This window comes from Lagenorhynchus albirostris, chromosome 11 (assembly GCF_949774975.1).
Source record: "Lagenorhynchus albirostris chromosome 11, mLagAlb1.1, whole genome shotgun sequence".
In the NCBI taxonomy this organism is placed as follows: domain Eukaryota; kingdom Metazoa; phylum Chordata; class Mammalia; order Artiodactyla; family Delphinidae; genus Lagenorhynchus; species Lagenorhynchus albirostris.
In genome coordinates, this window is record NC_083105.1 from 103,515,608 (window position 1) to 103,540,866 (window position 25,259).

At 41.9% G+C, this 25,259-nt stretch overlaps 1 protein-coding gene across 7 annotated transcripts in view; it reads left to right on the top strand.

Moving 5' to 3' along the window:
* Window positions 1-25,259, top strand: part of BCL2L13 (BCL2 like 13) — a 66,088-nt gene that overhangs the window by 18,538 nt on the left and 22,291 nt on the right. For 4 of the 7 annotated variants that reach the window (XM_060164498.1, XM_060164499.1, XM_060164500.1 and 1 more), the window contains exons 3-5: window positions 18,208-18,315; window positions 20,556-20,712; window positions 24,853-24,922. In XM_060164498.1, coding sequence (XP_060020481.1) covers window positions 18,208-18,315; window positions 20,556-20,712; window positions 24,853-24,922 — 335 coding nt within the window. Of the gene's footprint in view, window positions 1-18,207; window positions 18,316-20,555; window positions 20,755-23,389; window positions 23,475-24,830; window positions 24,923-25,259 lie in introns of those variants that run through there. The other 3 variants (XM_060164503.1, XM_060164504.1, XM_060164505.1) reach the window with 3 other exon arrangements.

Sequence of the window (25,259 nt, forward strand, 5' to 3'; positions counted from 1 at the left end):
TCAAAACATCTACAAACAATAAATGCTGGAGAGGGTGTGGAGAAAAGGGAACCCTCTTGCACTGTTGGTGGGAATGTAAATCGATACAGCCACTAGGGAGAAGAGTATGGAGGTTCCTTAAAAAACTAAAAATAGAATTACCATATGATCCAGCAATCCCACTACTGGGCATATACCCTGAGAAAACCATAATTCAAAAAGACACACGCCCCCCAATGTTTACTGCAGCACTGTTTACAATAGCCAGGACATGGAAGCAACCTAAGTGTCCATCGACAGATGAATGGATAAGGTGTGGCACATATGTTCAATGGAATATTCCTCAGCCATAAAAGAAACGAAATTGAGTTATTTGTAGTGGGGTGGATAGACCTAGAGTCTGTCATACAGAGTGAAGTAAGTCAGAAAGAGAAAAACAAATACCATATGCTAACACATATATATATAGAATCTAAAAAAAACACATGGGTTCTGATGAACCTAGGGGCAGGACAGAAATAAAGACATAGACGTAGAGAATGGACTTGAGGACATGGGGAGGGGGAAGGGTAAGCTGGGGTGAAGTGAGGGAGTAGCACTGACTTATACACACTACCAAATGTAAAATGGATGGCTAGTTGGAAGCAGCCACATAGCACAGGGAGATCAGCTCGGTGCTTTGTGACCACCTAGAGGGTTGGGATAGGGAGGGTGGGAGGGAGACGCAAGAGGGAGGAGATATGGGGATATATGTATATGTATAGCTGACTCACTTTGTTATAAAGCAGAAACTATCACACCATTGTAAAGCAATTATACTCCAATAAAGATGTTAAAAAATAATAAAATTTTAAAAATAAATAAAATTTGTAAAAAAGGGTAATGTTGAGATTGAGAAATGATGGGCTCCAGTACCTTTCTAGCAGGAGGGATGACCAAAGATGTCCTAAGAAAGTTCATTGAAATGCTGACATTGTAACTAGTGGGTGTGTTCTGTTTTTAAACTTCGAATCATATTTTAAGTACCCCGAGGTAAGCTGCTGTTTAAACAAAATTACTTCAAAATGGCTTTAAAAACTCATAAAAGGGCCTTCCCTGGTGGCGCCGTTGTTGAGAGTCCGCCTGCCGATGCAGGGGACGCAGGTTTGTGCCCCGGTCCGGGAGGATCCCACATGCTGCTGAGCGGCTAGGCCTGTGAGCCATGGCCGCTGGGCCTGTGCGTCTGGAGCCTGTGCTTCGCAACGGGAGAGGCCACAGCAGTGAGAGGCCCGCGTACCGCAAAACAAACAAACTCATAAAAGAAAATGTGATATGAAATATTGATTATTTCAGCAAACTCACACAGCAGCTATTTTACTCTCTGTTGTCCTCTGATATTAATCAGTATGCACATGGCTTTCAAATAGTTGTAGTCAGTTATTTTCGATTTTTTTCACTGTTTTATCTTAAAACATGTTTGCGTGTTTGTGTATTTTATCTCCGTTGTTGCATGTTTGTGTCATCTTAAACATCAGTAGCACTGCTGTGTACAGTTTTTGGTTTACCACAGAGCACCACCCCCTTTTTTAAATGTTTTAAAAATATTTATTTATTTATTTGGCTGTGCCGGGTGTTAGTTGTGGCACACATGATCTTCCTTGTGCGTGTGGGATCTTTTAGTTGCGGCTTGTGGGATCTAATTCACTGATCAGGGATTGAACCTGGACCCCTGCATTGGGAGCTCAGAGTCTTATCCACCGGGCCACCTAGGTGACTAACAGTGGTAGTAGGAATTTAATTGAAAAAGTCAAGGCAAAAGGGTATCCTAAATAAAGAGTTTATCATAAGAAATTCTAACTTAAAATGTTAATAAATGTACATAGCAATTTTGGTGTACAGCCAAGGCTTTTTTGTTTTTGAATATGGGTCTGTTGATTGGAAGTCCATGTCATCTTTCTACCATAAACCGTACCTCTATATTACCTATTGTTTTAAATTTATGCTTATTTAAAGTGGAGCAAGAACATAGAGACACTTGTGAAGCAGTTTCTGTGAAGAGTCATTCTAAACTTTTATGATTCTCCCCAGTCTTTTAGTTGTTTCTGTCACACCCAATTTGATGTGGTATTTTTAAAGCCACTTCTCAAAACATTTAATTTAGCTTTCATAGAAATATCACGCCTCTTTGCATGTCATCTTTCAATGATATCTGTGATTTTAAATAAATTCCAGAGTTTCAGTGACCAGTATAATGGTTTTTTTTTGGCCGTGCTGTGCAGCTTGTGAGATCTTAGTTCCACAATCAGGGATCGAACCCGTGCGCCCTACAGTGGAAGCACAGAGTCCTAAGCACTGGACTGCTAGAGAAGTCCCAGTATTCCCAGTATAACTTTCCTAAACAGGCTGGGAGAACGATAACTGATTCTTGGTAGGCACACACCCTGTACACATGTGCTCAGCCCGCAGTGGGTCTTGTAACTCAGCACATCACTTGTGGAGGGTAGTTAAGAGAGGTTCTATGTGTTGCTTTTTACTATTCCCCAGTTACTTACTTTTCTAAATTGTCTAGAGTCAAACTGCTGAATCAGAGTAATATTTTTATGAGGAGCTTGCCATTTAAAATAAATGTGTCCTATAGGTTGTCATACCATGTAGCACATCTTTTTAAGTTTTTACACATATTTTTTTTTTTGGGCTGTGCCAGGTCTTAGTTGCGGCACGTGGGCTCTTTAGTTGCAGCATGCGGGCTCTTTAGTTGCAGCATGCTGGCTTCTTAGTTGCGGCATGCATGCGGGATCTAGTTCCCCTACTAGGGGTTGAACCTGGGCCCCGCCCGCACTGGGAGTGCATAGTCTTACCCACTGGACCACCAGGGAAGTCCCTAAACATTGTCTTAAGAACTAACTGTAACTTCTGAGAATGCTGGATTCTGTTGTTTTAAGACTCAGGTGTTTAGACTCAGTGAGCATCCATCATAATAGATTTGCTGGGTGTCCAGCTGAGTAGCTGTGTTGATAGTGTTTACTCCGTAAATGGTTAGGTCCCCTGAGGCAGGGATTATGTCTTCAATATTTCAGCTTGGGAGAAAGATTCTGGGAATTAATTTTATGAAACATATGTGGTTTTTATACTTCAACCTCCTAATTCCGTAGATGCCCAGAGTAGACATCGGGACTCAGTGGATTAGAGCCAGACAGTTTAATACTCTAGCCCAGCAAACAGCACGAGTGTTACTGTGGCGGCAGTGGTTCCCCTGCCCTCAAGGACCATAGGGCAATGCCATGAACCCACGTGGTGGCCTTTCAAGCAGGAGTCGTGGTGCAGCTGAGGAACCCGGTCCTGAGGGCTCAGCACCTTCTGCAGCAGACAGTAAGCAAGTCAAGTTCCCTTTGCCGAGGAGTGAGCAGTCACGTGGTCGTTGGAGCTGCCTGATTGCCTTCACTGCCAGCTGTGGAGAGGGCTCGGTCAAAGGGCAGTCAGGCCTTCAGTTTGCCATGCTCAGCAAGGCCGTACAGGGGTGCTTGGGGCTCACAGCAGGCTGCCGCTCCCAGCCATCCACCCCTCAGATTACATGCAGTGAAATCCATTCATTTGTTTCATGTAACACCTGATTAAGGTTATCATCCACAGAACCCAAATGAGCGTAATGGAGAGAATAATTCTGCAGTGTTGATCCCAGCCATCTACCTCGGGACCCCAGATTCAGCCAAGCGAGTAAGTCCCACAGGGACTAGCAGGACTTTTTTCAGATAATCACTTATTTTTCTTCCTTAGCATGTGTGGATTGCTCCACCTAACCAGTAGTAATAATCCAACTCAGCAGGAGGTATTGGTAGCCACACGTCCTCCTCCCTCTTCATCCAGGATGTAGGCCAAGACCAGTCTCTTGTACTCCACACAAGGGCATTTAGACTAACCTGATCTCCTAGGGCTGCCGTCTCATGGGCTGTGGTAGCTAAAGATAAGGATAGGTTCCTGGTTGTTACCTGTGTGACATGAACTCCCACACCAGGGAACAGTGGACCCAGGAGTCAGCGTGTCCCTGGGTAGGATGGCCTTCTCAGTCCATGGGGGTGCCATTGACTCTTAGGGACATTGTCCAGGGCAGGGTTGGCAAACAGCAGGCCTTGTGATTTTAGCTTTAGTTCATTAAGAAACATTTTCAAGTCTGCAGTGAAAGCTAGTTTCCAAAGCTACTCATCATTTGATAATAGTGGTTGAGGGCGGTTCTTCTTCCTCAGAAAAACCTTGGTGTCACTTTTGAGCTCAAAAAATTGCAGTGAAATGCTACCACTCTTTAGACATTGAACTGCTATGTGATAGGGTATGTCAGGATATCCAGCTTAGACTTCTGACCAAAATTCATGAAGCTAATGATTAAGTCCATGACAGCGAGTGAAGTTCACTGTTGAAACTCCTGGTTCATTATACAGGATGGATTTAAATATTTTCCAGAGTACCTACTGAGGAATACAGTGAATGAGCATAGGTGTTAAATACCTTGCATTTTCAGTCCTTGTAAATTCGTCTTTTTCTGCTCCACACAGTTTTGCCACTATCAGTAACACAGCTTGGCGGGTTCCGCTCCGGGGTGTGGTGAATCCGCGTCTCCACGGCTTCTTTGCGGGCGTCCCGTGCGTGGTTGCTCTCTGCAGGCTGTGGCGGCTCTTGAGTCGGTTCCGGCGCGGCGCTGCCCCTAGAACAGGTGACCGCTGAGCCTCAGCCATCTGTCGGGGCCGAGGAAGGCCCCTCAGAGTCGTCGCCTTGTAGTTCAGTTAATTGTTGATGTTGTTCTCAGTGTCCTGAACTCACGGAGCAGCTGTTCTCTTCAAAAGACGAATAGTATTCAACTTTTGTTTTTTCTGGACACATTTCTTCAGCTGCTGCAGTCAAACACAAGTTCCTTCCTTGGCTAACAGTGGAGCCCCTTAGGAACTTTGGTTGTGGCCTCGTTTTCGTTGCTTATTTCACAAGGAAATTTGTGATGAGGTGTTCCATTTAAAATTTTCTGATTTTTCTGATGGACTGTCCAGAGTTGGGAATCCGGTGAGGAGCGCCTTCAGCCTGGCAACAGTGGCGCATGTCGTGCTCCTTCGCACAGTCAGGCCACCCAGGACTGTGCCGTCTCGTGTGGTGACAGGATGATCTGTGCTCCCCTGTGTCTGAGGAGCGCGACGTCCCAAGTCCAGCTCTGTTCTTGTGTTGGCATGTGCTCGTGCACAGGTGCAGTGAGGCTGGGGGTGCGACAGTGCCCTTGTGCCCCTGCCGTGTCCCTGCTGCGCGGGCTTTGTGGGCGGCTCGTCTCCACTGTCGCTGGAGCTGCGTGGGGAATGCACGGCTGGGTGAGCGTGGCTCAGTTACGCTTTATTTTCGGGCACGGAATTTCCTGTGATTTTTACATGTCACGAAGTACTAATCTTGCCTTTTTTTCAGGCATGTAAAGACGTAAAAACCATTCTTAGTTTGTGGGCTGTGTAAAAATATGCAGGGGGGTTTGGCTGATGGGCCCTAATTTGCTAACCCCCAATGACAGTGCAGAAGGAACATTGTTCTTCTCATTATTGAGGAGCTCAGTCTATTTATGCACAAAACTAAATGCTGTGTTTTTGTTCTTTTATTTTTGGCTGCGTTGGGTCTTCGTTGCTGTGCACGGGCTTTCTCTGGTTGAAGCGAGCGGGGGCTACTCTTGGTTGCGGTGCGCAGGCGTCTCATTGCGGTGGCTTCTCTTGTCGCGGAGTGCGGGCTCTAGGCACGCGGGCGTCAGTAGTTGTGGCACATGGGCTTAGTAGTTGTGGCACACAGGCTTAGGTGCTCCGTGGCATGTGGGATCTTCCTGGACCAGGGATCGAACCCGTGCCCCCTGCATTGGCAGGCGGGTTCTTAACCACTGCACCACCAGGGAAGTCCCTGTTCTTTTTTTATATTAAGCCCAAATCCGTTTCCTTTAATCATATTTCTTTTTTTACTAAAATAATTCTTTTTAATTGTATAAGTTATATATGTGTATTTGAAAGTATTCAGAAAGGTAAAAAAGTGAAAGAAAAAAATCCTATAATCCAGTAACTGAAATAATGAAATATTAACATTTTCCCATTTTTATAGATACATATAAACTTGAATTTATGGTTTACAAAACTGAGATCATGTACATGCCATTTTGTAACATTTAAAAAATTAACAATAGACTTGAATATCTGTCCACATCAATAAATAGATATCTACGGTCTCCTACTGTAGGGTATTTAGGTGGTTCACCAGTGTTTGCTGGTAGAAGGCAATCTGTCAGCCTGCAGATTTTCTTTCCAGTTCTAGCTTCATTTACGTTTCTATAACCTTCCCCTGCTAGTTATAGCCTGATAGGTCTAGAAAAACACTATTTAATAGAACTTTATGCAGTGATGAAAATGTTCTGTATCTGCTCTTTTCAGTATTACAGTCACAAGTCACATGTGAATACTTGAAATATGACTAGTGCAACTGAGAAACGGAATTTTTAATTTTATTTAATTTTTAAAAAAATATTTACTTATTGGCTGTGTTGGGTCTTCGTTGCTGCGCGTGGGCTTTCTCTAGTTGTAGAGAGTGGGGACTACTCTTCGATGCGGTGCGCAGGCTTCTCATTGTGGTGGCTTCGCTTGTTGTGGAGCACGGGCTCTAGAGTGCAGGCTCAGTAGTTGTGGTGCACAGGCTTAGTTGCTCAGTGGCATGTGGGATCTTCCCAGACCAGGGCTTGAACCCGTGTCCCCTGCATTGGCAGGCGGATTCTAAACCACTGCGCCACCAGGGAAGCCCTAATTTTATTTAATTTTTATTTAAACTTAAAAAGCTGCATGTGGCTAGTGGCTGTAATATTATTAGACACACAGGTCTAGAACTCAGTTTTTTATCTTCCTCTCTAAGCTAGCCCCTGTTCTTACAGTGATTTGTTAAGGGTACCACCTGCTATCCAGGCTTGAAGCACAGGGGTCATCCTTTAACTCTTATCTCTGCTTCCTTCCCTATTTGTCGACTGTTATCAGCTGTTTCAATTTTGTGACGATTCTCCCATTATCCTTCAGGTCCTGCCTCAAAGTATTGCAAATGTCTCCTGATTTTTCTTCTTCATTTCATGTTTTCTCTGTCATGTATTTTGCATGCTACAAGCAGACTGAGCTTCCTCATATTGCCTCTTACATGGAGAACCCACAGTTCCTCCCTTTTCCCTCAGGCTGTTCTACAGAAGAGACTTCGCTGGTTTTCCTGATCCTATTACCTGTGTGTCTCATGTCTGTCATTGCCTTGGACTGTAAACAAGCTATGCTTATTCCTATCTGTATTTTTCCCCTTGAGCTGAGCTGCTCTAGAATAGTAGACTTCTCTGGTAGTGGTTCCTGCTGCTTCCCCTGTCTGTTCTTGTCTCCTTCCCGGGCCCCTGGGAAACTGCATTTAGGCAGGACCATACGACTAGTCCTAGCCAGTGAAATGTGAGTGCGTGGGGTTTGTGGCACTTGTAGGCTGTGACATTTAAGAGCCAGTATGCCTCCTCCCCGTTTTTTTTCCCTTGTCTTGTGGATTTAAGGGGGATGTACGTTCCTAAGGGCATAGCTGTAGTAGGGCAGGACCACCATCAGGCAGGATTGCTGAGTGACTGCATGACAGTTTCCTTGCCTCCAATTTCCCGGGTTAGATATGGAGCACAAGGGAGAGATGGGACCTTTGGGTTAAGTTGCTGAAATTGCTGGCTTTATTTATCACTGCCGCATAGACTACCCTGTCCTAATTAACATATCTCCCATATTTACACATCAGGGTGACCAGCTGTCCAGTTTGCCCAGGAGTGAGTAAAACTGGGAAAATCCTGGGCAAACTGGGTGAGTTGGTCACCCTAATACATAAAGTACTTCCCCATCTACCCAAATTCCACTTATTTATGATATTTCTTAACTGTAACAGATTTCATGCTCACAAAAAACCAGGCCTTTTCAACCCCTGTGGTTTATTAAGTTTGTGAGGACCTTAAGCAATTACATAAACCTGTGTTGATCAACTTTTTCCCCCCTGCTTGAGCATAGAATTTTTTTCTACCTGAACATTGTAGGATCTGAGGAGTTTACCTGCTTTGACGTTTTTGTTTTGTTTTTGAAATTTGGTTGTTATCCTTGTATTGTTTCCTTAAGCCTAAGTACAGAGTATTACGTCAATACATAAATACAAATGTGTATGCTAACTTCTTAGAAGGAAGAATTAGGTTCTACTTGCTGTCTTCGCTGCTTTGCTGTCCGATTTGTTATCTAAAATGTGATATAGAACTCCCTTCTATGCCATGCTGTTATAAATAGGGCCTGCTGTAGCATGCATTGGTGCAATGTGGTTAGGGTTTGGTTTCAAATTCATGAAGCAATAGGTGTGAAAAGAAGAGGCTAAAGGATGTGACCCTATTCGTGACTCAAGATTTCTGTCACGTTAAATGTCTTTCATTTTTTCCTAAGTGAGTCATGTGCTGGGTACGTACTTTTCCATAAATAGTTAACTCTGAACTTTTCCAGAAGTTGTCAGCTCTTCCAGACTGTGTTAGTTTGTTGAATATGTTCAAGATTATATATTCTGACTAGTAGAAGTCCTGTTGACTTGCATATATGATGCCAGATGGTAACTTGTTATGTTCAACTTTGCATCTTTTAATATAGAGCACCTTGATGTTGTAGTCATTAATAGGGATTTAGTAAGACATTTCTTAGGTTAGGAAGGAGAGTAAGTTCATGTCTGTTAATTAGTAATGTGACTGTCAAATACATGTCGTGATGCTGGCTTGTTATTCGTTCAGCCATTAGGCACTAACCCCCATTCTCCCCTCCTCTCCCTCCCTAGGCAAACACTATTCTGCTTTCTGTCTCTGTGAATCTCATTTGAGTGGAATTGCACAATATTTGTTCTTTTGCGTCTGGCTTATTTTGCTTAGTATAATGTCTTTAAGGTTCATCCATGTTGTAGCCTGTTTCAGAATTTTACTCCTTCTTAATGCTGAATCATACTACATTGTATGCATAAGCACATTTTGTTTATCTGTTTGTCTACTGATGGATATTGGATTATTTCTACCTGTCGACTATTGTGAACAATGCTGTTATAAACATTTCTGTACAAATAATCTGTTTGAGTCTCTGCTTTCAGTTCTTTTGGGCATATACCCAGGTGTAGAATTGGCGGGTCATTCTATGTTTAATTTTTTTGAGGACGTGCCATCCTTTTTTCCCACAGTAGCTGCATCATTTTACATTCCAGTCAGCAATGCACGGGGGTTCCAGTTACTCCACACCCTCACCAGTGCTTGTTGTTTCCTGCTCTTTTTGTAACAGTCATCCTAATGGGTGTGAAGTGGTATCTCACTGTGGTTGCTCATTTCTTTTTATTGCTGAATAATATATCATTGTGTGGATGTACCATAGTTTTTTTATCCAGTCTCCTATTGAAGAACATCTTGGTTACTTCCAAGTTTTGGCAATTATATGTAAAGCTGTTATAAACATTCATGTGCAGGTTTTTATGTAGATATAAGTTTTCAACTCATTTGGGCAATATCGAGGAACATGATTGCTAGATTGTGTGGTAAGAGCATGTTTAGCTTTGTAAGAAACTACCAAGCTGTCTTCTAAAGTGGCTGTACCATTCCCGCCAGCAGTGTATGAGGGTTCCAGTTTCTCTTCATCTTTGCCAAACTTGCTATTGTCCATGTTTTTTATTATAGCTATACTCGTGGTGTGCAGTGGCACCTCATTGTGGTTTTAATTTGCATTTCCCTAGTAGCTAATGATGTTGAACATCCTTTTTTTTAAAAATAAATTTATTTTATTTATTTTTGGCTGCGTTGGTTCTTCATTGCTGTGTGCGGCTTTCTGTAGTTGCAGTGAGCGGGGGCTACTTTCGTTGCGGTGCACGGGCTTCTCATTGTGGTGGCTTCTCTTGTGGAGCACGGACTCTAGGGTGCATGGGCTTCAGTAGTTGTGGCTCGTGGGCTCTAGAGTTCTGGCTCAGTAGCTGTGGCGCACGGGCTTAGCTGCTCTGCGACATGTGGGATCTTCCCGGACCAGGGCTCGAACCTGTGTCCCCTGCATCGGCAGGCGGATTCTTAACCGTTGCACCACCAGGGAAGCCCTGCAGTTGGAAGTTTTGGTAGGGATTACATTGGATCTGTAGATCACTTTGGGGAGTATCACCATCTCAAATCAATTTTTCAAGACAGGTTCTCATAACCCGATCCCAATAGTGGTTCACAATTCATTATTTCCAGAGATGTGTACTGTTTAATTGTTTTACATTCTTTCTATCAGGAACAGGAGATGTTTGATCCTGACTACTATGAACCCAGAGTTTGAGTGGGTGCTCGTTGGATTTTCTTTGCATTCTTCTCTTTAGATCCGTCCTTCCTCAAATCTCTCCCCTAATCTGCAGGATAGCTGGGGATGTGGTAACACTGGAGCCTGAAAACTACTGTTATGATTGACTATTTTGGAATTTCGTTGTTTCTTTTTTTTTTTTTTTCTTTTTTAGCTGTGTTGGGTCTTCGTTGCTGTGCGTGAGCTTTCTCTAGTTGTGGCGAGCAGGGGCTACTTTTCATTGCGGTGGCTTCTCTTGTGGAGCATGGGCTCTGGGCACGTGGGCTTCAGCAGTTGCAGCACGCGGGCTCAGTAGTTGTGGTGTGCGGGCTTAGTTGCTCTGTGGTATGTGGGATCTTTCCAGACTAGGGCTCAAACCCGTGTCCCCTGCATTGGCAGGCAGACTCCCAATCACTGCACCACTGGGGAAGTGTAGAATTTGTTTCTTAAAAATCTGGTTTCTTACTCGTCCAGTATGGTATCATTTGGAGTATTTGTTTTTTCTGTTGAATGAATAATTGAACTGTGTTGTCTGTACTATTCAGTAGATGTTTGATTATAATCTGATTTGATTATAATTTGATTATAATTATTTACTTATAATTATTTGGGTTGTCAAGAGCAGTATTTGTCAAGTCTAATTGCCTGAACACTTACTAAAACAAAGATTATGGAGCCCTGCCCCAGACCTACTGAACCAGATGCTCCATACTGGGTCCTGGGAATCTGTATCTTTAATTATTACTTCATTATTATTTAATATTCTCTCAGTAATTTTAATGTGCCCCAGTTTGGGGAACCATAGATTTAGAAAGCATTTGCTCTGGAAGGTCTAGGCCATACATAGAGCTGTTCTCAGCTTGTTGGTCTGATATTCGTTTTGAGTGCATTTCAGGGCTGGAGTATGATGATTGCTGACTCACCTGACCCTTCCTTTGACACGGAGGTGGGTGGGATTTAGTGTACTAAAGTCTGTTTATCTTTGAGATATTTTTCTGGGTTTATAGTGCAGGATTTATGCTGCATTGGTGCTACTGCATAGCTCTGTGCTTTTGAAAATCAGGGTGGGGTGGGGGCTGGTTGAATGAAAAGCAGTGAATCTGTCTGTGTCATTGGTTATTAAAGAAATAGCCTTTTGTATCCTGACAGCAGTAGACTTTTTCTGGTTTAGGTTTTCCACATGGCTTATTATCAAGTATGACAACTTGTCGTGTGTAATTAGCATCACATTAGTCTCATGAGAATAGGTACGCCTTTAATCAGCTGCTTTTCTTTAATCGGGCAGGATGAGGCATGCGGTAACCAAGACATTCCTGTCATTTACTTTGCGGCCTGGTATTGGTGTTGGTGGTGCTGTGATGGGTATGAGGGTGTGTATGTGTCTTAGGTGTGCAGATTTTCCTGAAAGGGGCAGATGGCAGATAAAACATTCATATATTCCTTATTTTTCATTCATTGTACTTCAAAAATTGTAATTGTATGTTTTTGAATTCAGTAATAATTTTACTTATCAGAATATCTACTTTCTAATCTTCTTTCTGTATAATTTATTTGAGCTTGGGCAAGTCATTTCTGAAAACTCTGATAAGCTTGGAGATGGCGGTTGAGGTCTTATTCTTTCCATTCCTCCTCCTCAGTGTTCTCCATCACAATCCATCACCATAAATAAATGTTCTCATTACCGTCCTGTGTAGGTAGTTGTTCTGTATTCTTACTCTCTTACATAAAATGACTACTCATTTTCTTTATTTCTTTTAACTTTTGTCATTTGAGGTAGCCTCAGAATATACTGATAACTTTTTTTAATTCCTCTGAATCTATTTATAACTTTTTTTTTGTCTTTTTCTTGTGTCCTTTCTTTCCAGCAGAGTTGTTGTGTTATACATCGTAATGCTTTGAGTCTTCATCACAGTGACAGTGATAGCTATTGCTATCAAGTATTCGTGTACTTTTTTAGTCCTTACTTGACCCAAGTCTAGGACAAAGGGACTACCTCAAATATTTTGTAGTTTGTAATCAGGTCAGATTAATGATAATAAACTATAATATCATTGAATGGTATAAGACAGTATATATTTAAGTGTTAAAGTATGTGGCACAGATTAAATGATATACATGTTCAAACATCAGTGATACATAAGTAGTCAGTGAAGTTACTGTGGAAAAGTAGAGAGACTTAAATTGCTCCTTGCAGGGAATTCTCTGGCGGTCCAGTGGTTAGGACTCGGCACTTTCACTGCCGAGGGCCCGGGTTCAATCCCTGGGAGGGGAACTAAGATCCTGCAAGCCGCCTGGCGAAGCCAAAAAAAATTGGGACTTCCCTGGTGGTTCAGTGGTTGGGAATCCGCCTGCCAATGCAGGGTATATGGGTTTGAGCCCTGGTCCGGGAAGATCCCACGTGCCACAGAGCAACTAATCCCGTGCGCCACAACTACTGAGCCTGCGTTCTAGAGCCCGCGAGCTACAACTACCGAGCCCGCACGCCTAGAGCCCGTGCTCCGCAACAAAGAGGAGCCCCCACTTGCCGCAACTGGAGAAAGCCCCTGCGCAGTGACAAAGACCCAACCACAGCCATAAATAAATAAATTAATTAATTAATTTTAAAAAATTGGTCCTTGCAGGGTGGACAGAATTAAATAATCAGGAAAAGGAAGAGCAGTCCAGGTTAGGTAAAAATGTCTTTTTTGGTTAGTGAAGAAATTGGCAGTGAGTTCATACTGGGTGGGAAGAGGAATTAATTTTTAAAAATTTCTTACCATATATCATTTAATGTGCCTTATAATTAATACATAATGGGAATAAATAAATAAATTCCAATCAAGTCAGAATAGGAAGACTCTACATTTCCATAGTGGGAATAATAGATCATAGATATGTAGTCTATAGGGTCCTATACAGTAATCCTAGCATTGAGCAGTGAATTTGGTTCTGAGGCAAAGCCAAAAATAAGTGAAGGTATACAGTAGGTCCTCCTCCATGGGGAATATGGTCCAAGATTCTCAGGGGATGCCTGGAACGGTGCCGGTTAGTACCAAACCCTGTGTGTACTGGTGTTTTCCTATAATAATGGGCGGATAGTGTATACAGTCTGGATATGCTGGGTGTGTTTCAGGTCTCAGGTGGGATGGAGCAGGACCCCACCAGATTTCACGACACTAATCAGAATGGTGTGTAATATAAAAATAACGAATTTTATTTCTAGAATTTACTATTCAGTATTTTCCAGCTGTGGCTGATTGCGGGTAACTGAAACCACAAAGGGGACTATTGCATTTAGTTCCCAGGATTTTTTCCCCATAACCAGAAGCTATACTATTTTCTTTAAAGTGGAATGTTATTCTTTAAGAGAATTGTTTTTTCACTTAGAGCTTTATTACATAAGGCACAGAGAAATGCAGTAGAAAATGTCAATATCAAATACTGTATTACATTTCAAGACACTTTCTTAATGTAATTGTGGATAAAAGCTAAGGAAATGGCACCAAAGTGCAGCTCAGTTATAACAAATAGGTAATATTATCTGGGGATTTTTCTGATGATCCAGCTTAATTTGAGTATAAAATCTAGAATGCAAGGAATGGAGGGACTACTTCTCTTGTCAGGAAGCCTTATAAAAAGGTTCATCCAGCAGGTTGTATTCCCTGGAAAGCGTCTGAAATATTCAGGAGTTCTGTATTTCTGATTAAGGACAGGTCAGAAGCAAGCTGGCCGATGTTGAGTTTGAGATGTTTTTGCAGAACTTAAAAGGCTAACCCAAGCTCTTCAGCATGGTGCTCACCCTGCTTCTGCTGTGGAAGTGCATGTGAAGGAGGATCAGGTAGGTAAGAGAAGGGTTTGTCTTAAAAGTACTGTGTTCACTGTAGCTCATGGCAGTGACTGATCAAAATTCTTCCATTGTTGAGCACGCCAGAGATTATTTGAGCCTGGAAAAAGTTTGAAGGCAAGTCTCTTTGAGGCAGTCACATCTGCTGGAAATTTGGAAAACCAGGGACCTTCTGGTACTCAGAACTGTAGCTTCCTGGTAAAACTTCCCAGATGAATTTATTGTGAAATGTACCCTTATATTTAAAAAATTAACTTTCCTTCTGTGCTTTTTAATATAAATTAATGAAACTCTGTTGGACATGTGTTCAGGAAAAATATATATTTTAGTTTTATTTTTTTAATATTTATTTATTGGTTGCATCGGGTCTTAGTTGCAGCATGCAGGCTCCTTGTTGTGGTGCACGGGCTTCTCTCTAGTTGTGGTACGTGGACTCAGTAGTTGCAGCATGTGGGCTTAGTTGCCCTGCGGCATGTGGGATCTTAGTTCCCCGACCAGGGATCGAACCGGTGTCCCCTGCATTGCAAGACGATTGTTAACCACTGGACCACCAGGGAAGTTTCTGTATTTTAGTTTTAGATCAATTGATATTAAGCCATTCTCTCTTGCAGCAATTGAAGAGTGAGAGTAACTGTTGGTGTTATAACAGACACTTTATGTCACTTAGCATTATCTAAACTGTCAGAAGGTTGTTTCTGCTGGTCCAGACTGTTAGAGTACTTAAAGCAGATTCTGTATAAGCATCATTGATTAGAAATCTATGATAAGCTGATTCTGTTCACAGGGACAAGGTTTGGGGAAAGATCACTGTGCAATGGTAACAACCCATTTTAGAGAGTCAAAAGGATTGGTGGGTGGGAGCCACTATCTTTTGAGCATTTTTGATGTGGTGGAGCTTAACTAATTTATCTCACTGCCCTTGACAGCTTCTCTTTGTGGTAGGTATTATTTTCCTGTTTACGTAAGAGGAGAGGTTCAGGAAGATTATTTTCGTTGCCTAAAGTCACGTGTAATGAGCTGGAATGCTTGGCCTCAAAGCTTTCCTTCCCCTTTACTGAGACGCCTTCCAGGAAGCCAGATGGAGAGAGAGAATTTCAGTGAAAGAAATAAGATTGACCCCAAATAATTTCCCAGTCTGTGTTTGCCTTGTTTTAATAATGTTACGTATATTCTGGAAGTCACTTTACCTAGTGTAATGATATTAATCGGTGAAGTTGTAGAGCCGTCTAAACTACAGATTACTTTTAAAAGGAAAACCTGTTCTAATTATAAGCAGTACTTGAGATTTATTACAAGTCTGGAAGTGAAATAAGCCAGTTCCTGAAAGACAAATGTTGTATGATTCCACTTGCATAAAGTACTTAGAGTAGTCAGAATTGAGAGAGAAGTAGAATGGCGTTTGCCAAGGGCTGAGGAGAAGAGGTAATGGACAGTTACTGTGTAGTGGGTCTAGAGCTTCAGTTCTACGAAATGAAAATAGTTCTGGAGATGGATGGTAGCACAACATTATGAATGTATTAATACTACTTAACTGTACACTTAAAAATGGTTAGGGTGGTACATTTTGTTAGATGTATTTTACCACAGTAAAAAAAAATTGGAAAAACAAAGCCTATACGTAAAGATAGATGTTTATGCTTTATGAGAATTTACAAAGATTACCTTATTCATAGGATACATTTTGTCTTCAAATTTTGCGTAAGATTGTGTGTTTTTTTAAAATTTATTTTTGACTGTGTCAGGTCTTAGTTGCAGCATGCGGGATCTTTCTTTGCAGTTCATGGGCTTCTCTGTAATTGTGGCACTTGGGCTTAGTTGCCTGGTGTCATGCGGGATCTTAGTTCCCTGACCAGGGATCAAACCCTTGTCCCCTTCATTGGAAGGCAGATTCTTTTTTTTTTTTTTAATTATTTATTTTTGGCTGCATTGGGTCTTTGTTACTGCGTGTGGGCTTTCTCTAGTTGCAGCGAACAGGGGCTACTCTTTGTTGCGGTGCGCGGGCTTATCATTACGGTGGCTTCTCTTGTTGCGGAGCACGGGCTCTAGGCACACAGGCTTTAGTAGTTGTGGCACGTCGCGGGCTCAGTAGTTGTGGCGCACGGGCTTAGTGGCTCCGCGGCATGTGGGAACTTCCCAGACCACAGCTCAAACCTGTGTCCCCTGCATTGGCAGGCGGACTCTCAACCACTGCGCCACCAGGGAAGCCCTGGGAGAGGTTTTTAATTACTGATTCAATTTTATTACTGGCAGTGGGTTTATTCATATTTTCTTTTTCTTCCTGATTCAGTCTTGGGAGATTGCATGTTTCAAGGAATTTATCCATTTCTCCTAGGTTGTCCATTTTATTGGTGTACAGTTGTTTATAGTAGTTTCTTATAATCCTTTGTGTTTCTGTGGTGTGGATTGTATCTTCTCCTCTTTCACTTTTTATTTTACTTGGGTCCTCTCTTTTTTTCTTCATGAGTCTGGCTAAAGGTTTATCAATTTTGTTTATCTTTTCAAATAACCAGCTCTTAGTTTCATTGATCTTTTCTGAGTTTAGCCTCTGTTTCATTTATTTCTGCTCTGATCTTTATGATTTCTTTTCTTCTAACTTTGCACTTCATTTGTTCTTCTTTTTGTAGTTCTTTTAGGTGTAAAGTTAGTTTGGTTATTTGAGATTTTGCTTGTTTCCTGAGGTAGGCTTGTGTTGTTACAAGCTGCCCTGTTAGAACTGCTTTTGCTGCGTCCCATGGATTTGGGATTCTTGTGTTTCTGTCTCCGTTTGTCTACAGGTATTTTTTAATTTCCGTTTTGATTTCTTCAGTGACCCACTGGTTGTTTAGTAGCATATTGTTTTAGGTAATGTTATAAAATTTTTATGTATATAGTTTCAACTAAGATATATTTTATATATATATATATATATATATATGTAGGCAGAAATGTTAAATGAAATGTCATTAAATAAAATATATATTAACCATGACATTGAGGGGATCCTTTCTGTTGCATTTCAACTAGAAATACCTAAGGAATTTTATATTTTCCACAAAAAATCCTTTTGAGGGTCTGAGTTTTATTTTAGTTAGTCTCAGCTCAGAAGGAAAGTGTTTTATGTAGCCTGAAGGAAAATTATTTTGGTCAACTTTGAAAGTTGAAATCTAATCAGATAATCTGTGAGATACAGAAATGTTTATTAACCTTTTAGTTTTCAAATGAATTTTAAAGACTTACAGATGCTATAAGTTTCTTGACCTAAATTAAATTAGTAAGCTCATCTTTGAATTCAGAATTTTTTGTTTGCAAAGGATGAAAGCATATTAAAGCCTAAAACCTCTGTTTAGAAAACTTGGCAGTGATACAAACAACTGTAAAAGTACTGGGAATATATAAAATAAATATATTCTGAATGGGAGGAGTGAGCTATCATGGTTGGATTCAGGGTTTCAGATGAAATGATGACACTCTGCCCCAAATATCTGGGGCAGGAAAAATGAGTAAATTGTTCAGCATCTGGTTTATTTTTCTCCTTTGGAGTCTTCCTCTTTGTTCTCCATTCTGTGCTACAGACCAGGACCTTACTTTTCCTTTTACTGCATGAGAATAGCTTGTGCCCCATACTTTTGGTATATTCATGGTTTTCTTAATTTGGAGGATATAAATCTTTTGATGATAATGGGCCTTCTCTCTTGAGCTGCAGTTTGCAAGAAGATGTGAAGGTAAGGGGCCGTGAATGTCATTTTCAGGAGACATTATCACTGATCTAGACAGCCTTTTAGGTTTCCTTTCCTGTTATGTCAAAACTGTTTCTGAACTGTTTCCTTCCTAGCAGCCCAGCCAGATGAGGAGGAGGACACAGGCTGCATCAGTGGCTCTGTACTCACACTGGCCTGAATTCCAGTCACAGCTCCTCCATAGTCGTGGGACAACCTACCCAGGCCTCAGCTTCCTCATCTTTATGTTATCTCCTCGCCCCTAGTCAAGATCATGAGTTTTGATTTTGTATTTTCTGACTTAATGCTTAAAATCCTACCCATATTCTGATGTTTTCTTTCCCCCTCTTTCACTAGTAACCTTTCTTATTGGTTTCAGGGGTTCAACAGGATATAGCTTCACAATCTCTGGATCAAGAAGTTTTATTAAAAGTTAAAACTGAAATTGAAGAAGAGCTAAAATCCCTGGACAAAGAAATTTGTGAAGGTCTCTTTATCCTTATTTTCCTAGTTAATTAGCGGGTTGTTTGGTGTGGTGTTTTTTTTTTTTTTTTACAGTGGAGTGTTCACAACATTACACAGCTTCATGGGTACAGGATTATAGGGGTGAAACTAGAAAGTACCTCTTTCTTTCCTGGGGGAATCTGTTTATAAGTTTCTAAACTATACCCAACAGAGTAGATGGAACCTTTTCTGGTGTTAAGTAATGGACTACACAGTCATGTTAAGGTACTACTTTCCGTTCAGTGTGATTGATATCTTTATATTAATAACACTAAAGGGAGAAATGTAAGTATGCTGCTTTCATTTCTCATGTGCTATAGATGGTGGTGGCAGTGATAACATTTTTAACACCGCCAAAAGAAACACTGTATACGTTGACAGTAACTTCCCACTTTTAGTCCCACCAGCCCCCTGTCTCCATCCCCAATCCATCTGCTTTCTGTCTCCATGCATTTGCCTGTTATGGGTCTACACGTAAATGGAATCATACACTGGGTGGTGTTTTGTGACCGGCTCTTTCACTTAGCATAGTATTTTCAAGGGTCATCCACGTGGTAGCACAGATCGGTACTTCATCCCATTGTATGAAGAATAATACCCCACTGTGTAGATGCAGCACATTCATCAGCTGATGGCTGTTTAGGTGGATTCCACTTTTTGGCTGTTACGTATAATGATGCTGTGAATATTCATGTACAAGTTTTTGTGTAGATGTGTATTGCCCAGTGATTTTTATTTTTAATTTTTGGGTTTTTTGTTTTTTTTTTCTTTTTTTTTGGCCATGCCACGTGGCTTGCTGGATCTTAGTTCCCGACCAGGGATCAAACCCGGGCCCTCGGCAGTGAAAGTGCCGAGTCCTAACCACTGGACCGCCAAAGAATTCCCTGCCCAGTAATTTTTAACAAGAAAAAATAGAAATCGTGTTTATAAATCAGCTCCCTTTTGAACATTAACAAGACCTAATGTTAATGTTCTCTTTTATTTTCCTTTACTGACATTTTTTTTTTTTTTTTTTTTTTTTTTTTGTGGTACGTGGGCCTCTCACTGCTGTGGCCTCTCCCGTTGCGGAGCACAAGGCTCCGGACGCGCAGGCTCAGCGGCCATGGCTCACGGGCCCAGCCGCTCCGCGGCATGTGGGATCCTCCCAGACCGGGGCACGAACCCGTGTCCCCTGCATCGGCAGGCGGACTCTCAACCACTGCGCCACCAGGGAAGCCCCTACTGACATTTTTAACTGATTAATGTTATAATTCTGTTTTAATCCTTGCCCATTTCTGATAACAGTACTGCATGGCAAAATGGGCAAAAGGCAGAAAAGAAAATGGCAACGAAGGCTTATATGCACTTCCTCATCGAACCTGTATTCCCCAAGACTTAGCATCAGAGTGGGCGTTCTCAGGCTTGCTCAGACCGTGCAGCATCTGTGAACTTTGTAGCCATGTATATCTTTCTTGAAGAAATACATATTTAACTCTAGTGAAATTTGCAGCCTTCTAGGAGCAAGCTTTGCATTAATGCAATAAATGCTTTGTGGAGGTTATTGATAACCCTTGGGAGTGGGTACAAGCCACCTGCTTTCCTGGAGGTCTGTGCCCTGCACCCCATTTGTACCCTGGACCAGGGATGATCTGGCCTCTCCTTCCTGCAGTTAGAGCAGGGCTGCGTCTGTGTAACAGGGAGTGAGGAAGCAGAGAAGAAGCTGGCTGTGTGAGTGGGCAGCTTGTATACTTTTAAAATATATCCATGTGCATGATTGTGAGTTTGGAAGCTCACTCTAAAAGGGAATGAAAGTCATGAGGTCCTCTAAGGTGGAATAACTGATTAGAATCTGGTTTAAGAAGAGCCACATTTGTAAAGGTAAAAACAAATCTTGAGATCTTGAGGGGTGATAGAGCTGGGCGTTGCTCTCACTTATTCTCTGACTGAGCGGGGCTGCGGTGATAGACAGAATTGGTTTGTGTATTTTGCCATGTCAGTTGAGCCTTTTTCTTCTCTTGAAAGTAAGATTTTTCATAAAAATCTTTCCTTAAAAAAAAGAAGCCTCTAAATTGAAGGCCTTTTAAAGGAAACATTAATATCCCATGACGATTATCTGACATTTTTAACTGGCTTATAACTAACTACTAGCTAGTTCCCGGTAGTTGGCATCTTAACCCCCTGAGCTTTTACAGCACAGCTTCTGACGTTGCTCATTAACTTGGGTTTTCCTTCTGTCGTCTTCAGCCTTCGCCAGCACAGGCTTCGACCGCCACACTTCGCCTGTGTTCAGCCCCGCAAACCCCGACAGCTCCGTAGAGGACTGCTTGGCTCACCTCGGGGAGAAGGCGTCGCAGGAGCTGAGGGCGCCTCTGCTCGGGGCCTTGCAGACGCTCCTCAGCCGGTGAGTCCCCACGGCCTCTGCGCTCTTAAGCCTCCGTTTTAGGTGAACAGTGTCACTTCTTTTCTCACTTACTGTCTTCACTTTTTCTTTTTTCTTTTTTTTTTTTTTTCGGTACGCGGGCCTCTCACCGTTCTGGCCTCTCCCGTTGCGGAGCACAGGCTCCGGACGCGCAGGCCCAGCGGCCACAGCTCACGGGCCCAGCCGCTCCGCGGCACGCGGGACCTCCCCGGACCGGGGCACAAGCCCGTGTCCCCTGCATCGGCAGGTGGACTCTCAACCACTGTGCCACCAGGGAAGCCCCTACTTTTTCTTTTTTTGCTTTCCCAAATCATCTCTTTTTGCGTTTTGAGCAGTGATTTAATTGTTCCAGCATGAATTTGACCATTTGTATTTACTTGTTGGGCTGTCAGGTTTCAACAAATGCTTTCACCGGTTGTAAACACAAGCTATTTCGCTTGTGCTGACCACTTTTTACCAGCACTCCCTTGTGACCAGCGTAAATGGAATGACTGGGGTTTTATTCATTGTACTGTGGGATTGACATTGTGTCCATATTTGGGGTGTCCCAGATGTTGCTACACTTTCGGGTTGCACACCTACCTGTGGAACCGATGCCACATTCCTACTGTGGAAACTTCTTTCCTAGCTGTCGTGCTGGCTATTAAAGCCAAAGGCAAGAAGCTCATCATGAAAGTATATTAAGTAGAACCAAGTCATTTATTGTAAACCTTAAAAATTTTTTTCCCTTAATTCTTTTATGAGAATCATTAACAGATTGGTGTGAATTTAAAAAAATGTTTTTTAATGAAGATTGACGACTAAAACAAGGTGAAGACTGTTCCTTCACTCAAGAGGCCAACATTCAGATGCCAGATTACTGTTGTAGTAAAGTAATCCCTTACTTCCACAAAGGCAAAGCTTATACGTTACCATTTGATAGGAGAAAGCAGTTTGGGTCTAAGGATGATTCAGTTTGTTTCCGCATATTTTGGTGACATGAGCAAATGTGAAAATCCCAGCTATACATAAGAAACAGTGAAATGAAAATCATATTTGGATTTTCTTAACTTTATACATAGAAAGTTTAAAAATAAATGGGGAGAGAAGATTCTGGGTGTGGGGAAGTAAAACTGAGACAGGAAATCTGGAGGCGCAGCGGTGGCTTTCAGAGTGCTGTGAGGAGGTGAGGCCCGCTCCACTCTGCTAAGCCAGAGCAGCCATACTTGCATGGAGTTTGTATATTTAGCTTTCATCTTAGATTTGAAGGAGCCTACGCTTCGGCCAATACAAACATAAAGAACTTGTAAAAGCAGTTGGGACTGGGAGTAAAGTAACTGAGAAGCATAAGGCAAAAAGTGGTCTCCAGCTTTGATGCAGACTATTTGTGTCAAGTCATTTCCCTCTGTCCTAGCTTCTCTGTTCATTTCCACTTTACTGGGATATTACGAGCTCTCCAAAGAACAGCATTATAGTTTTATATATGTACAATGTATGTGAAGAACAGTATGATAGTATATGTATTTGGAGTCCTTTTCATGATATACAGGACAAATTGATCTTTTCACTGCAAAGTAAATTGTATTTTAAAAAATACAGTCTTAGATGAATATTTGTTTTGTCTTCCCCCAAAACTTAACAACTTCAAAAAGTTATTAATATCCTGAAAATAACTGATGATGAACTAGAAGTATTATACAGGTTGATGGCAGTATTTTTAAGGTGGAAAATACTACTTATTCCCCCAAACAGTTTTGTTAAAGTAGGGAAACTAATCCTGAACTCTTCATACAGCCAAGCACCAGCAATCTGAAAAGTTTTTCCCCTGGAATTCCCTGGCAGTCCAGTGGTTAGGACTTCACCAGATTTTCACTGCCGAGGGCACAGGTTCGATCCCTGGTCGGGGGATCTAAGATTCTGTGAGCTGCACAGTGCAGCCAAAAAAAAAAAAGAAAAGAAAAGTTTTTCCCCTCCCCTTTCTTCTTTGCTGAATTCAAGTAGCTCATTAGATAGGGCTGATTTTTTAACTACTTATTTTTCTACGTTTAAGATTTCCTTTGAGGGCTTCCCTGGTGGCACAGTGGTTGAGAGTCCGCCTGCCGATGCAGGGGACGCGGGTTCGTGCCCTGGTCTGGGAAGATCCCACATGCCGCAGAGCGGCTGGGCCCGTGAGCCATGTCCGCTGAGCCTGCGCGTCCGGAGCCTGTGCTCCGCAACGGGAGAGGCCACAGCAGTGAGAGGCCCGCGTACCGCAAAAAAAAAAAAGATTTCCTTTGAGTGTTTTAATCTGCTGGATCTTTTATGTGCATATATGTGTGTACGTATAATGTTTCAAATCATGTTTCATTCTGAAGGATGCTAAAGTACTTTAGCCTGATAGACTCCGCGTAAGGCCTGGCGTGGTGCACAGCGCAGCAGGCAGTTCAGGAAAGGCCATGAAGGGACTGATGCACGCAAGCAGAGCTGCAGGGAGCAACAGGCAGGTTAGACGGTGGCGTGTCTGCTTCAGGCCTGTGTTACAACCACCTAGTGTGTCGCCCGGGCCTTCAAACAGTTCTACGCTTACTTTAATGGCAGTGCGATAGCAGGAAGGTCGCACATAACATCTTATTAAGACGGTCATCCCTCATATCTTAACTCCTTCAATGTCACTATGCTGTTACGTTATATTGACTTACAGAAAAGAACTATACCTGTGTCATCAGAACTGTTTCCTGAAACATCTAGAGCCACACGCTGTCCAGCAGATAAAATGCAGGTCACATGTATGTAATTAAAAATTTTCTAGCAGCCACGTAAAGATATTAAATACAGATTTTAAATATATTTTATTTAACTCAATGTGTTAAAAATATTATAGTTGGAACATGTATTTATTATAAAAATTATTGGTGAGATGTCGTAGGTTCTTTATTTTTAGCGAGTCTCTGCAGTCTGGTGTGTTCCTCAATAATAATGAGGATTATTGGACCTCATTACCCTGGTCCAGATGCTCCTTGGCTACATGGGGCATCAGTGTGTCATGGCCCATTTCAAAATCCTAGGAGCAGCGGCGTGTCCCTTGGAGCCAGCACTAACTGGGTGTGAATTCCTATTCCTCTGTTGCTGCTTGCAGCCCTGTGGATTTGGGACAGTCTCTTAGCTTTTCTGAGCTTCAGTTTCCTAGTGTGCAATAGAATATAAAACACAAATGTATAAAAATATAAAACATAGCAATAGGCTACCAGTAAGTGTACCTGTTATCAATCTTAAATATTCATGGGCTGAAGAGATCACAGACCCGGGGTGGTCAGAGCAGAAAATGCCTTTGGAATGGATTTTAAAATCCTATAAAAGCAAGACGCCTCTCCTTTTTTACATATATGTTAATTCTTTGCCAACAAAAGGTGGTGGGGGGAGGGGGAGGTCAATCTTTACTAATCTGTTGTCCGAGAGCCTTGGTGCCTTCATGTGTAAGTTGCTACGGAGTGTCTTTGTCGTTGGTGTTAATTTGCACGTGGGCCCACGCTGAGAATGCAGCACTCACGCCCATCCCCTCAGTAAACGTGTCTGTATGACAGGAATAATCAGAAGGAGAGCCTCGCCCCAGGGTTGGGTGTCACAAGACTCCAGGTTAAAAATAGAGCTCATTTATTGACCTTGCTTATTCCAACTTATGTCCCCAGTTTGAAAAGTCTTCCAGTGACAGTGTCTCTTTAATTTTTAAATATTTTACATTTTTTGCCTTTAACTTGTTAAAAAAGTTTAACTTGTTCTTTCCATTTTATTAATGAGGTAATTTTTGTTATTTGTTATTACTTGATTCTGTATTAATAACCCAAGTGTTTATATTTATCTCCAACATAGAAGCCTTGTTGGATAAGTTTCAAGCAATTGTAAAAAATTTGTTATTTTATATTTTTCTCTTTTTATGTTGTAAACTGCTTTCCCAAGCTGGTAGCATAAATCTCAGCCTGTAGATAATGCTTAAAGAAAAACGCATACCAAATGTTAAAAGCCATGTCTCACAGAAAACTATATGTTGACAAATCTGTGTTACTTTAGCAAAAAGTTCAACAGCAAAGTAGTGACTGTATGTTTATTTATCTGGAAATTTAGAATTTTCCTTCTTTGTGACACAGACTTTTAAAAAAATCTCTACAGGCCATTGACATATCAGGCATATCGGGAATGTACAGTGGAGACCACAGTTCATGCCAGCGGCTGGAATAAGGTATAAACCAAGTTATCGTTTCTCTTACAAGATTTTAGTGTGTTAGTGATAAAGTACAGGAGGGATTGATAGCATCGTACAAGAGAAAACTGTTAGAGCTTGTTGTTTAATGCATAAATCCAGCTGTGTTATGCAGTGTTTCTGATTAAGGCTGGCGCAGAACCACATGTTCCATAGTTGTGCCATCTGCCTTCCCATCTGTCCTGAATTTCCCATGATCTCTTCATTTCTCTGCCTTAGATGTGACATTTCTCTCCAGGTGGTCATTTGTTCACAGGTGAGTATGTTTTGGGGACACAGCTTCTTGTGGTTCTTACAGGGGTACCATCTGAGCATT